This window comes from Salmo salar, chromosome ssa26, assembly GCF_905237065.1.
Source record: "Salmo salar chromosome ssa26, Ssal_v3.1, whole genome shotgun sequence".
In the NCBI taxonomy this organism is placed as follows: Eukaryota; Metazoa; Chordata; class Actinopteri; order Salmoniformes; family Salmonidae; genus Salmo; species Salmo salar.
This window is the reverse complement of record NC_059467.1, coordinates 33,748,428-33,763,607: the sequence shown is the minus strand read 5'-3', so window position 1 is coordinate 33,763,607 and position 15,180 is coordinate 33,748,428. Positions and strand designations below refer to the sequence as shown.

The window sequence follows — 15,180 nt, the reverse complement described above, 5'->3', positions numbered from 1 at the left end:
CCAGATGTGTTGTCTCTCTCTGGGCCCTGTTCTCTCCCAGGTCCAGATGTGTTGTCTCTCTCTGGGCCCTGTTCTCTCCCAGGTCCAGATGTGTTGTCTCTCTCTGGGCCCTGTTCCTCCCAGGTCCAGATATGTTGTCTCTCTCTGGGCCCTGTTCCTTCCAGGTCCAGATATGTTGTCTCTCTCTGGGTCCTGTTCCTCCCAGGTCCAGATATGTTGTCTCTCTCTGGGTCCTGTTCCTCCCAGGTCCAGATATGTTGTCTCTCTCTGGGCCCTGTTCCCTCCCAGGTCCAGATATGTTGTCTCTCTCTGGGCCCTGTTCCTCCCAGGTCCAGATATGTTGTCTCTCTCTGGGTCCTGTTCCTCCCAGGTCCAGATGTGTTGTCTCTCTCTGGGCCCTGTTCCCTCCCAGGTCCAGATGTGTTGTCTCTCTCTGGGCCCTGTTCCTCCCAGGTCCAGATATGTTGTCTCTCTCTGGGTCCTGTTCCCTCCCAGGTCCAGATATGTTGTCTCTCTCTGGGTCCTGTTCCTCCCAGGTCCAGATATGTTGTCTCTCTCTGGGTCCTGTTCCTCCCAGGTCCAGATATGTTGTCTCTCTCTGGGTCCTGTTCCTCCCAGGTCCAGATATGTTGTCTCTCTCTAGGTCCTGTTCCCTCCCAGGTCCAGATATGTTGTCTCTCTCTGGGTCCTGTTCCTCCCAGGTCCAGATATGTTGTCTCTCTCTGGGTCCTGTTCCTCCCAGGTCCAGATATGTTGTCTCTCTCTGGGCCCTGTTCCCTCCCAGGTCCAGATATGTTGTCTCTCTCTGGGTCCTGTTCCCTCCCAGGTCCAGATGTGTTGTCTCTCTCTGGGTCCTGTTCCTCCCAGGTCCAGATATGTTGTCTCTCTCTGGGTCCTGTTCCCTCCCAGGTCCAGATATGTTGTCTCTCTCTGGGCCCTGTTCCCTCCCAGGTCCAGATGTGTTGTCTCTCTCTGGGCCCTGTTCCCTCCCAGGTCCAGATATGTTGTCTCTCTCTGGGTCCTGTTCCCTCCCAGGTCCAGATGTGTTGTCTCTCTCTGGGCCCTGTTCCCTCCCAGGTCCAGATATGTTGTCTCTCTCTGGGTCCTGTTCCCTCCCAGGTCCAGATATGTTGTCTCTCTCTGAGTCCTGTTCCCTCCCAGGTCCAGATATGTTGTCTCTCTCTGGGCCCTGTTCCTCCCAGGTCCAGATGTGTTGTCTCTCTCTGGGCCCTGTTCCCTCCCTTTTTGTATGTTTTACTAAAGCACGCAACAGTCAACAATCAAGCACTGAAGCAAAGGAACCTTTTCTCTCCTCTCTGAACACAGTCACCTGTCTCCCTCCAGGTCTGTCTACGTGTCACTTTGCGTGGGCGTTCCACTCGGAGGCTGAGGAGGAGATGTTGAATATGATCCCGGCCATGCAGAGAGGAGACCCTCAGTGGTCTGAGCTACGGGCTGTAGGGGTGGGCTGGTGGATACGCAACATCAATACCCTACGCAGGATGGTGGAGAAGGTAGGGGACGGTGGAGAAGGTAGGGGACGGTGGAGAAGGTAGGGGACGGTGGAGAAGGTAGGGGACGGTGGAGAAGGTAGGGGACGGTGGAGAAGGTAGGGGATGGTGTGGTGTGGCCTGAACTCCTATCATTGATTGATTGGTTGGTCTTCATGGTTTGATTGGTTGATCTGTGTGTAGGTGGGTAAAGCAGCGTTCCAGAAGAACAACGATCCTTTAGATGCAGCTCTGTTCTACCTGGCCATGAAGAAGAAGGCTGTTCTCTGGGGCCTGTTCAGGTAACACACCTGAAACACACCTGGACCTCTAGCCTGATCCCAAATCAGTTTGTGTTGTCTCACCTTTTTGTTTAGTTATTCACCTTTCCTGGACTTTTCTTTAAAATCCACATTTTATGTTTATCCATGTGTCAGAACGCAATTACATGAGTCATGTACGTAGGTAAATAATGTATATTATATTCTCCTCCTCTCCTCTTCCTCCTCTCCTCTAGGTCTCAGCGTGATGAGAAGATGACGGTATTCTTTAAGAATAACTTCAGTGAGGACCGCTGGCGTAAAGCAGCTCTGAAGAACGCTTTCTCTCTGCTGGGGAAACAGCGCTTTGAACAGGCTGCTGCCTTCTTCCTGCTGGCTGGCTCCCTGAAAGATGCCGTCGAGGTCCGGAAGACACACACACACACACACACACACACACACACACACACACACACACACACACACACAGTCTGTTCCTAGTTTAGACCTACTTCAGCTGCACCTGTATTGTGTCTGTTGTTGTGACATCATCCTCGCCATGGAAACCTGGCACAGACCAATGTTTATGGAAGTTAACTAGGAGGTGTGTCAATGACGTGAGACTCTACAGCTGTGTGTGTGAATGCTCTAGTCTAAACCTGAAAGATAAGGTTGTGGGGCTGGTTAGCTGCGTAAATGTTGGGGTTACTTTACCTTGGGCTGAGGGTGCAACAGCACAGTCTCAACATGCTGATAGCAGGACACTGCCTAGAGGGGGAATGGGTTCCTACTGTAAGTGTTTGGGGATAGTTTACCAGACAGTTGGTTCAAAAGGGCATCATTGAGGAGAACACTAGATCACACGTGCATCATTTTAGTCTGTCTTAGCCATGAGTCTTACTGTTTAGTCAGTTTTAGCAAACAGTCTAAACCTTGAACCTTGATTTGCCGTTGAACAGCGTTTTTAGTCCAGCAGGAGACAGACCCTGAATACATCTATGGTTGTCAGGTTTCTTAGTAAGTCTATGTTATAAACCCTGCACATGCAGAACCTGCTTGACGTGTGGACAGTGCCTGGTGTGGCTTCTCAGAACTCCATCTACCCTACTCTAACTGTCCTCTCCTCTACTAGGACTTTATATTCCTTATGGAACACAGGCCAACTCTAACTGTCCTCTACTCTAACTGTCACTTACTTGCTAGGCCTTTACAGTGGCTTGCGAAAGTATTCACCCCCCTTGGCATTTTTCCTATTTTGTTGCCTTACAACCTGTAATTAAAATAGATTTGGGGGGGGGGTGTTATCATTTGATTTACACAACATGCCTACCATTGTGAAACAAACAAGAAATAAGACAAACATTTTTTTAACTTGAGCGTGCATAACTATTCACCCCCGCAAAGTCAATACTTTGTAAAGCCACCTTTTGCAGCAATTACAGCTGCAAGTCTCTTGGCATATGTCTTTGACTAGGCCATTCCAAGACATTTAAATGTTTCCCCTTAAACCACTCGAGTGTTGCTTTAGCAGTATACTTAGGGCCAATGTCCTGCTGGAAGGTGAACCTCCGTCCCAGTCTCAAATCTCTGGAATACTGAAACAGGTTTCCCTTCAAGAATTTCTATGTATTTAGCGCCATCCAGCATTCCTTCAATTCCGACCAGTTTCCCAGTCCCTGCCTATGAAGAACATCCTAACAGCATGATGCTGCCACCACCATGCTTCACTGTGGGGATGGTGTCTCAGGGTGATGAGAGGTGTTGGGTTTGTGCCAGACATAGCATTTTCCTTGATAGCCAAAAAGCTCAATTGTAGTCTCATCTGACCAGAATACCTTCTTCCATATGTTTGGGGAGTCTCCCACAAGCCTTTGGGCGAACACCAAACATGTTTGCTTATTTTTTTCTTTAAGCATTGGCTTTTTTCTGGCCTGGCCTCTCTTCCGTAAAGCCCAGCTCTGTGGCGTGTACAGCTTAGTGGTCCTATGGACAGATACTCCAATCTCTGCGGTGGAGCTTTGCAGCTCCTTCAGGGTTATCTTTTGTCTCTTTGTTGCCTCTCTGATTAATGCCCTCCTTGCCTGGTCTGTGAGTTTTGGTGGGCGGCCCTCTCTTGGCAGGTTTGTTGTGGTGCCATTTTCTTCAAACATTTGAATAATGGATTTAATGGTGCTCTGTGGGATGCTCAAAGTTTCTGATATTTTTTTATAACCCAACCCCGATCTGTACTTCTCCACAACTTTGTCCCTGACCTGTTTGGAGAGCTCTTTGGTCTTCATGGTGCTGCTTGCTTGTTGGTGCCCCTTGCTTAGTTGTATTGCAGACTCTGGGGCCTCTCTGAACAGGTGTGTAAATATATATATATATACTGAGATCATGTGACAGATCATGTGACACTTAGATTGCACACAGGTGGACTTTATTTAACTAATTGTGTGACTTCTGAAGGTAATTGGTTGCACCAGATCGTATTTAGGGCTTCATAGAAAAGGGGGTGAAAACATATGCACACACCACTTTTCAGTTTTTTTTTTTTTTACATTTTGAAACAAGTCATTTTTTTTTCATTTCACTTCACAAATGTCCATTACATGAAATTCGAATAAAAATCAATTTAAATACATTTTGTAATGCAACAAAATAGGAAAAATGTCAAGGGGGGGATGAATACTTTTGCAAGGCACTGTATATTCCTTATGGAACACAGGTCAACTTTAACTGTCCTCTACTCTAATTGTACTGTCCTCTTTCTCCTCTACTCTAACTGTCCTCTACTCTAACTGGACACTCCTCTACTCTAACTGTACTGTCCTCTTTCTCCTCTACTCTAACTGTCCTCTACTCTAACTGGACTGTCCTCTACTCTAACTGTACTGTCTTCTTTCTCCTCTCCTCTAACTGTCCCTCTCCTCTAGGTGTGCTTGGAGAAGATGGAGGATATCCAGTTGGCCATGGTAGTAGCCAGGCTGTACGAGGCTGACTATGAGAGCAGTTCCACCTGCCAAGCCATCCTGTATGAGAAGGTTTTGGGCTGCCAGAGGGATGGGTCGGGGTACCACTGCACCAAACTACACCCGGACCCATTCCTACGCAGCATAGCCTTCTGGATCATGAAGGACTACACCAAGGCCCTGGACACGCTGCTAGAGTGCATCCCCAAAGAGGATGATGAGAACCCAGGTGAGTAGCATGGTGGTAGATCACACCCTCAGAGAGGACAGGGATGTTTCAGCTGAAAGCTGATGCTATATTCTAACTGGATTGATTTGCATTGACCTCTATCTACCTCTTACTTTCTCCCTCCCCTCCTTTCTCCCTCTCCCTCCCTCCCCTCCTTTCTCCCTCTCCCTCCCTCCCCCTTCTCTCCCCCTCCCTCCCCCTTCTCTCCCCCTCCCTCCCCCTTCTCTCCCCCTCCCTCCCCTCCTCTCTCCCCCTCCCTCCCCCTTCTCTCCCCCTCCCTCCCCCTTCTCTCCCCTTCTCTCCCCCTCTCTCCCTCCCCTTCTCTCCCCCCTCCCTCTCTCTCCCTCTCTCCCCCTCCCTCCCCTCCTCTCCCCCTCCCTCCCTCCCCCTCTCTCCCCCTCCCTCCCCCCTCTCTCCCTCCCCCTCTCTCCCCTCCCTCCCCCCCTCTCTCCCACTCTCTCCCCCTCCCTCCCCCTCTCTCCCCCTCCCTCCCCTCTCTCCCCCTCCCTCCCCTCTCTCCCTCCCCTCTTCTCTCCCTCCCCTCCTCTCTCCCCCTCCCTCCCCTCCTCTCTCCCTCTCTCCCTCCCCTCCTCTCTCCCTCTCTCCCTCCCCTCCTCTCCCTCCCCCCTCTTTCCCCCTCCCTCACCTCCCCTCTCCCTCTCTCTCCCCCTCCCTCCCCTCCTCTCTCCCTCCCCTCCTCTCTCCCCCTCCCTCCCCTCCTCTCCCCCTCCCTATCCTCCTCTCTCCCTCCTTTTTCCCCTCTCTAACCCCCCCTAGATGTGATGGTGAAGTCGTGTAACCCAGTGGTATTTAGTTTCTATAACTACCTGAGGACACACCCCCTGATCATCCGCCGCCACTACGCGTCCCCTGAGGGTGCTGTGACATCATCACTGGGCCTCACCTCGGAGAAGAGCAGCGTCGACGAGATCAACCTCATCGAACGCAAACTCTTCTTCACCACCGCCAACGCACACTTCAAGGTCTTTGATTTGCTTTAATCAATCATTTAATAACACAATTCAACCATACGTGGATACAATGCATTTAGAAGCATCGAAGATAACACAAAGTTGACAACTTTAAAAACGATATTGTATTATACCTGTACAGTCGTGGCCAAAAGTTTTGAGAATGACACAAATATTAATTTTCACAAAGTGTGCTGCCTCAGTTTGTATGATGGCAATTTGCATATATTCCAGAATGTTATGAAGAGTGATCAGATAAATTGCAATTAATTGCAAAGTCCCTCTTTGCCATGCAAATGAACTGAATCCCCCAAAAACATTTCCACTGCATTTTAGCCCTGCAACAAAAGGACCAGCTGACATCATGTCAGTGATTCTCTCATTAACACAGGTGTGAGTGTTGACGAGGACAAGGCTGGAGATCACTCTGTCATGCTGACTGAGTTCGAATAACAGACTGGAAGCTTCAAAAGGAGGGTGGTGCTTGGAATCATTGTTCTTCCTCTGTCAACCAAGGTTACCTGCAAGGAAACACGTGCTGTCATCATTGCTTTACACAAAAAGGGCTTCACAGGCAAGGATATTGCTGCCAGTAAGATTGCACCTAAATCAACCATTTATCGGATCATCAAGGAGAGCGGTTCAATTGTTGTGAAGAAGGTTTCAGGGCGCCCAAGAAAGTCCAGCAAGTAGAGGTCGACCGATTAATCAGGGCCGATTTCAAGTTTTCATAACAATCGGTAATCGATATTTTTGGCCAGCGTTTTATTTGTATTTTTTATTTTTTTTACACCTTTATTTAACTAGGCAAGTCATATTAAGAACACATCCTTATTTTCAATGACGGCCTAGGAACGGGGGTTAACTGCCTTGTTCAGGGGGGAATTGGGGATTCGTTTTTGCAACCTTCTGGTTACTAGTCCAACGCTCTAACCACCTGCTTTACATTGCACTCCACGAGGAGCCTGCATGGCAGGCTGACTACCTGTTACGCGAGGGCAGCAAGAAACCAAGGTAAGTTGCTAGCTAGCATTAAACTTATCTTATAAAAAACGATCAATCTTAACATAATCACTAGTTAGCTACACATGGTTGATGATATTACTAGTTTATCTAACGTGTCCTGCGTTACATATAATCGATGCGGTGCCTGTTAATTTCTCATCGAATCACAGCCTACTTCGACAAACGGGTGATGATTTAACAAGCGCATTTCCGAAAAAAAGCAGTGTCGTTGCACCAATGTACCTAACCATAAACATCAATGCCTTTCTTTAAAATCAATACACAAGTATATATTTTTAAACCTGCATATTTAGTTAATATTGCCTGCTAACATGAATTCGTGTCACTTCTCTAGCGTTCCGTGCAAGCAGTCAGGGTATATACAGCCGTTTGGGCCGCCTGGCTCATTGCAAACTGTATGAAGTCCATTTATTCCTAACAAAGGCCGTAATTAATTTGCCAGAATTGTACATAATTATGACATAACATTGAAGGTTGTGCAATGTAACAGGAATATTTAGACTTAGGGTTGCCACCCGTTAGATAAGATACGGAACGGTTCCGTATTTCACTGAAATAATAAACATTTCGTTTTCGAAATTATAGTTTCCGGATTCGACCATATTAATGACCAAAGGCTCGTATTTCTGTGTGTTATTATGTTAATGATTTGATATTTGATAGAGCAGTCTGACTGAGCGATGGTAGGCAGCAGCAGGCTCATAAGCATTCATTCAAACAGCATCTTCGTGCGTTTTGCCAGCAGCTCTTTGCAATTCTTCAAGCATTGCGCTGTTTATAACTTCAAGGCTATCAACTCCCAAGATTAGGCTGGTGTAACCGATGTGAAATGGCTAGCTAGTTAGCGGGTGCGCGCTAATAGCGTTTCAAACGTCACTCGCTCTGAGACTTGGAGTAGTTGTTCCCCTTGCTCTGCATGGGTAACGCTGCTTCGAGGGTGGCTGTTGTCGATGTGTTCCTGGTTTGAGCCCAGGTAGGAGCGAGGAGAGGGACGGAAGCTATACTGTTACACTGGCAATACTGAAGTGCCTATAAGAACATCCAATAGTCAAAGGTATATGAAATACAAATCGTATAGAGAGAAATAGTCCTATAATAACTACAACCTAAAACTTCTTACCTGGGAATATTGAAGACTCATGTTAAAAGGAACCACCAGCTTTCATATGTTCTCATGTTCTGAGCAAGGAACTTAAACGTTAGCTTTTTTACATGGCACATATTGCACTTATACTTTCTTCTCCAACACTTTGTTTTTGCATTATTTAAACCAATTGAACATGTTTCATTATTTATTTGAGGCTAAATTGATAGTATTTATGTATTATATTAAGTTAAAATAAGTGTTCATTCAGTATTGTTGTAATTGTCCTTATTACAAATAAATAAAAATTGTCCGATTTAATCGGTATCGGCTTGTTTTGGTCGTCCAATAATCGGTATCGACGTTGAATTTTTTTTTTTTTTAAATCATGATCGGTCGACCTCTACCAGCAAGCGCCAGGACCATATCCTAAAGTTGATTCAGCTGCGGGATCGGGGCACCACCAGTACAGAGCTTGCTCAGGAATGGCAGCAGGCAGGTGTGAGTGCATCTGCACGCACAGTGAGGCGAAGACTTTTGGAGGATGGCCTGGTGTCAAGAAGGGCAGCAAAGAAGCCACTTCTCTCCAGGAAAAACATCAGGGACAGACTGATATTCTGCAAAAGGTACATGGATTGGACCGCTGAGGACTGGGGTAAAGTCATTTTCTCTGATGAATCCCCTTTCCGATTGTTTGGGGCATCCGGAAAAAAGCTTGTCCGGAGAAGACAAGGTGAGCGCTACCATCAGTCCTGTGTTACGCCAACAGTAAAGCATCCTGAGACCATTCATGTGTGGGGTTGCTTCTCAGCCAAGGGAGTGGGTTCACTCACAATTTTGCCTAAGAACACAGCCATGAATAAAGAATGGTACCAACACATCCTCCGAGAGCAACTTCTCCCAACCATCCAGGAACAGTTTGGTGACGAACAATGCCTTTTCCAGAATGATGGAGCACCTTTCAATAAGGCAAAAGTGATAACTAAGTGGCTCGGGGAACAAAACATCGATATTTTGGGTCCATGGCCAGGAAACTCCCCAGACCTTAATCCCATTGAGAACTTGTGGTCAATTCTCAAGAGGCGGGTGGACAAACAAAAACCCACAAATTCTGACAAACTTCAAGCATTGATTATGCAAGAATGGGCTCCCATCAGTCAGGATGTGGCCCAGAAGTTAATTGACAGGATGCCAGGGTGGATTGCAGAGGTCTTGAAAAAGAAGGGTCAACACTGCAAATATTGACTCTTTGCATCAACTTCATGTAATTGTCAATAAAAGCCTTTGACACTTATGAAATGCTTGTAATTATACTTCACTATTCCATAGTAACATCTGACAAAAATATCTAAAGACACTGAAGCAGCAAACCTTGTGAAATTTTAATTTGTGTCATTCTCAAAACCTTTGGCCATGACTGTAATATAGTACTTATTATAAGGTGTAATGTGGCACGGCATTAAAAACAGTAACATTGTATACTAACAGTATTTTAAGATTAGTATCATTTTTTATCTCACCTTTAATAAATAAAGGATACGTTAATTAATCTAAAAGTAATGTTACTAATAAGGAGATATGTTGGGGTTAAGGTCCTGCTATAGACTAGTGTCCTGTCCAGGGGGTGTACTGTACATCAAGCTGCCTCACCATACAGAAACAGGAGATAGACTAGTGTCCTGTCCAGGGGGTGTACTGTACATCAAGCTGCCTCACCATACAGAAACAGGAGATAGACTAGTGTCCTGTCCAGGGGGTGTACTGTACATCCAGCTGCCTCACCATACAGAAACAGGAGATAGACTAGTGTCCTGTCCAGGGGGTGTACTGTACATCCAGCTGCCTCACCATACAGAAACAGGAGATAGACTAGTGTCCTGTCCAGGGGGTGTACTGTACATCCAGCTGCCTCACCATACAGAAACAGGAGATAGACTAGTGTCCTGTCCAGGGGGTGTACTGTACATCCAGCTGCCTCACCATACAGAAACAGGAGATAGACTAGTGTCCTGTCCAGGGGGTGTACTGTACATCCAGCTGCCTCACCATACAGAAACAGGAGATAGACTAGTGTCCTGTCCAGGGGGTGTACTGTACATCCAGCTGCCTCACCATACAGAAACAGGAGATAGACTAGTGTCCTGTCCAGGGGGTGTACTGTACATCCAGCTGCCTGACCATACAGAAACAGGAGGCTCCTGCCATGTGAGCTGTTTTGGGCCTGCACAAGCCAAGGCTACTTACTAATTTTACTAATAGTGTTATTCTGTTCTCTAATAAAGGTGGGCTGTCCAGTGCTTGCCCTGGAGGTGCTCTCTAAGATCCCCAAGGTGACCAAGAAGTCAGTCTCCTCGTCCCCCCTAAGTAAAGGCTCTTCCATGGCCAATGTCAGCTCTAGCCTGCCCCTGGAGAATGGGAACCAGGGGGCCCTGGACTGGGCCTCTCCTGCCCCAGTTAAGGCCAATCCTGCCTGGGGTACAGAGGAGAGCTCAGCCACACTGGACTGGAGCCAGCCTCTGGTCAAAGTGGAAGACGATGGACTGCAGCTAGACTGGGGAGATGATAAGAACGATGAAGATGATGCTGATGGTGGTCTGACAATGAAGAAGACTGATGTGGAGACCAAAGCTGACGAGGGGTCTGGGGGGGTGAGACCACCTGGGCTGCAGAGAGAGGACTCTCAGGTAGGGCTGGCGACATCATCAATATAACCACTAGTCAGTATAACCACTAGTCAGCATAACCACTAGTCAGTATAACCACTAGTCAGCATAACCACTAGTCAGCATAACCACTAGTCAGCATAACCACTAGTCAGCATAACCACTAGTCAGCATAACCACTAGTCAGCATAACCCCTAGTCAGTATAACCCCTAGTCAGTATAACCACTAGTCAGCATAACCACTAGTCAGCATAACCACTAGTCAGCATAACCACTAGTCAGCATAACCACTAGTCAGTATAACCACTAGTCAGCATAACCACTAGTCAGTATAACCACTAGTCAGCATAACCACTAGTCAGCATAACCACTAGTCAGTATAACCACTAGTCAGTATAACCACTAGTCAGTATAACCACTAGTCAGCATAACCACTAGTCAGTATAACCACTAGTCAGTATAACCACTAGTCAGTATAATTGACTGTTGAGATTACTTTAAAAGAAAACCAAGTTGATACATAAGCTTTGTGATAGTGGAAAAAGTAGTGTTGTGTTTTCCTTGTCTGTTAATAACGTATCATCCAAAAAGATAATTTCATTTTTTTAACAAGATAAAGAATTTTCTTGTTTATTGAAAATATCTAATGTATCAGTCTAATTAAAAATGTGATTTTTTTCTGTAAGAATATTGTATAGGTATGATACTGTTAATATAGAGTTATTAAGCCAGTAGTTAAGTGCTAGACATTTCCAGAACCATCTCTGCTCTCAGGGTGAGTCTGAGGTGGACGTGATCGCAGAGCAGCTGAAGTTCCGAGCGTGTCTGAAGATTCTGATGACAGAGCTCAGGACGCTAGCTACAGGCTATGAGGTGGACGGAGGGAAGCTGCGCTTTCAGCTCTACAGCTGGTTAGAGAAGGAGATAGGAGCCATGCACCGCATCTGTAACTACAAGGTACACACACACACACACACACACACACACACACACACACACACACACACACACACACACACACACACACACACACACACACACACTTCATCTGCCACTACAAGGTGCATACACACTGCATCTGCAACAACAAGGTACACACACACACTTCATCTGCCATTACAAGGTACACACACACTGTATCTGCAACAACAAGGTACACACACACAAAAACATCATCTGCCACTACAAGTAACACACACACACACACACACACACACACACACACACACACACACACACACACTTCATCTGCCACTACAAGGTACACACACACACACACACACTTCATCTGCCACTACAAGGTACACACACTTCATCTGCCACTACAGGGTACACACACACACACACACACACACACACACACACACACACACTTCATCTGCCACTACAAGGTACACACACACACACACACACACACACACACACACACACTTCATCTGCCACTACAAGGTACACACACACACACACACACTTCATCTGCCACTACAAGGTACACACACACACACACACACACACACACACTTCATCTGCCACTACAAGGTACACACACACACTTCATCTGCCACTACAAGGTACACACACACACTTCATCTGCCACTACAAGGTACACACAGCTCCCCTTAAAGGACACTGCGGGTTGCAGATTTACGCTAACTTTCCCAAAATGTCAGGTTACTTCCTGAATTGACTATATTGAAATGTAATTCAAATCAAATCAAATCAGATTTATTTATATAGCCCTTCTTACATCAGCTGATATCACAAAGTGCTGTACAGAAACCCAGCCTAAAACCCCAAACAGCAAGCAATGCAGGTGTAGAAGCACGGTGGCTAGGAAAAACTCCCTAGAAAGGCCAAAACCTAGAGAGGAACCAGGCTATGAGGGGTGGCCAGTCCTCTTCTGGCTGTGCCGGGTGGAGATTATAACAGCACATGGCCTAGATGTTCAAATGTTCATAAATGACCAGCATTGTCAAATAATAATAATCATAGTAGTTGTCGAGGGTGCAACAAGTCAGTAACACAAGAGTAAGTGTCAGTTGGCTTTTTCATAGCCGATCTTTGAGAGTATCTCTACCGCTCCTGCTGTCTCTAGAGAGTTGAAAACAGCAGGTCTGGGACAGGTAGCACGTCCGGTGAATAGGTCAGGGTTCCAGCAGGTCTGGGACAACAGGTCTGGGACAGGTAGCACGTCCGGTGAACAGGTCAGGGTTCCATAGCTGCAGGCAGAACAGTTGGAACTGGAGCAGCAGCACGGCCAGGTGAACTGGGGACAGCAAGGAGTCATCAAGCCAGGTAGTCCTGAGGCATGGTCCTAGGGCACAGGTCCTCCGAGAGAGAGAGAGAAAGAAAGAAAGAAAGAAAGAAAGAAAGAAAGAAAGAAAGAAAGAAAGAAAGAAAGAAAGAAAGAAAGAAAAAGAGAGAATTAGAGAGAGCATATTTAAATTCACACAGGACACCGGAAAAGACAAGAGAAATACTCCAGATGTGACAGACGTACCCTAGCCCCCTGACACATAAACTACTGCAGCATAAATACTGGGGCTGAGACCGGAGGGGTCAGGAGACACTGTGGCCCCATCCGATGAAACCCCCGGACAGGGCCAAACAGGTAGGATATAACCCCACCCACTTTGCCAAAGCACAGCCTCCACACCACTGTTTTGGAGGGGTTGTAATTGGGTTGTAATTGTTTTGGGTTGTAATTGGGTTGTAACTGATTTGGAGGGGTTGTAATTGACCCCAACCATGTCACCTACTAGATCCTAATCACCATGTCTCATCAGATATACTGTACCAGAACTGGATGGAGTTGAATTAAACAGTATTTACTGTAACTGTTACTGCTACTGTACCATAACAGCTTCAAGATCAAACCCTCTGTCCTCTTCTCTTCTTCAGGTGGCGGGGAAGGAGGAGAGCCAGGAGCTGGAGAGATGGGAGGATGGAGGAGGAGTAGAGGACGTGTTTGAGGAGTCCCTGGGGGGTGGCGGGGGTACGGAGGCGGGGGCGTATGAGCGCCACCAGCTGGGGCGTAGGCGTCTTGCAGCCAAGCAGCTTCATGCTGAGAGGAGGAAGGCGTGGCTGAGGAAGAACCAGGCTCTGCTCCGGGTATTCCTGTCCTACTGCAGCCTGCATGGAGCCAAGGGAGGGGGGGTCACCTCGGTACGCATGGAGCTCATCTTCCTGCTGCAAGAGAGCCAACAGGTAGGTGCTGAAGAAACACACACACAGGTCAGACACACTCTCTGTCAGTCTCTGTCAGTCTCTCTCTGTCTCTCTCTCTCTCTCTGTCTCTCTTTCTGTCTCTCTCTCTTTCTGTCTCTCTCTCTTTCTGTCTCTCTCTCTCTCTGTCTCTCTCTCTTTCTGTCTCTCTCTCTCTTTCTGTCTCTCTCTCTCTCTCTTTCTGTCTCTCTCTCTCTCTCTCTCTCGCTCTCACGCTCTCTCTCTCTCTCTCTCTCTGTCTCTGTCTCTCTCTCTGTCTCTCTCTCTGTCTCTCTCTCTGTCTCTCTCTCTGTCTCTCTCTCTGTCTCTCTCTCTGTCTCTGTCTCTGTCTCTCTCTGTCTCTCTCTGTCTCTCTCTCTCTCTGTCTCTCTCTCCGTATCACCTCTCTGATATATTCTTGCTCTTGTCTTCCTCTTGTCTCTCCTTGTTGTTATTGTCCCCTGTCCTCCCCTCCTCCAGGAGACTACAGTGAAGCAGCTCCAGTCCCCCTGCCCCTCCCCACCACCCTCCCCCTCCTCTCAGCCAGTATCGCCACCACCAAGACGGTGATCTCCAACCCTGTCCTCCACCTCAGCAACCACATCCATGACATCCTTCACACCATCACACAGATGGAGCTGCCTCCACACCCTGAACTCATGGACGACAGGGTATGTATGGGTCTGTTAGTATGACAGCCTGGGGGTTCAAACTAAACACACATTTAAAACATACACTACAGAAATGACTGTCACAAGGAGACTTCATTGGAAGTTAAATCCCCACACAGCAGACCTTCTTTCATAATCTCATGTTGGCAATTCATAGAGAAATGGTTTGTTCCTCCATGAGTGAGATGAGTGTAGTTTGTCTCTCTCACCTCTCCAGGTGAATCTCCTGCACACCCTGGCTGCCTCTCTGTCTGCCTGCATCTATCAAGCCCTGTGTGACAGCCATAGCTACAGGTACACACACACACACACACACACGTACACACACATTTTGATGACCTATAGTTTGAGTTCATACTGTCATTTCCTGTTGAGATGAATTGTCATGACTGTCTGATCCCGACCTTGGTTCTTTCCCATGGTACCTTGCAGCAGCCAGGCAGAGGCCAATCAGTTTACAGGGATGGTGTACCAGGGTCTGCTGCTGAGTGAGAGGAGACGGCTACGCACCGAGAGCATCGAGGAGCACGCTACACCCACCTCTGCTCCCGCGCAGTGGCCAGGTACCCACACAGCTCTGCCCCTGCGCAGTGGCCAGGTACCCACACAGCTCTGCCCCCGCGCAGTGGC

The 15,180-nt window shown here is 47.4% G+C and overlaps 1 protein-coding gene across 1 annotated transcript in view; it reads left to right on the top strand.

The window, feature by feature from the left end:
* The window catches only part of LOC100286620 (dmX-like protein 2), a 94,148-nt gene that overhangs the window by 39,509 nt on the left and 39,459 nt on the right, over positions 1 to 15,180 (top strand). Inside the window, 12 exon segments of the mRNA XM_045708286.1 lie at positions 1,345 to 1,514; positions 1,695 to 1,792; positions 2,008 to 2,173; positions 4,666 to 4,930; positions 5,708 to 5,913; positions 10,294 to 10,695; positions 11,450 to 11,632; positions 13,577 to 13,882; positions 14,360 to 14,381; positions 14,384 to 14,550; positions 14,768 to 14,844; positions 14,983 to 15,113. Of these exon segments, the coding sequence (XP_045564242.1) occupies positions 1,345 to 1,514; positions 1,695 to 1,792; positions 2,008 to 2,173; positions 4,666 to 4,930; positions 5,708 to 5,913; positions 10,294 to 10,695; positions 11,450 to 11,632; positions 13,577 to 13,882; positions 14,360 to 14,381; positions 14,384 to 14,550; positions 14,768 to 14,844; positions 14,983 to 15,113 (2,193 nt within the window).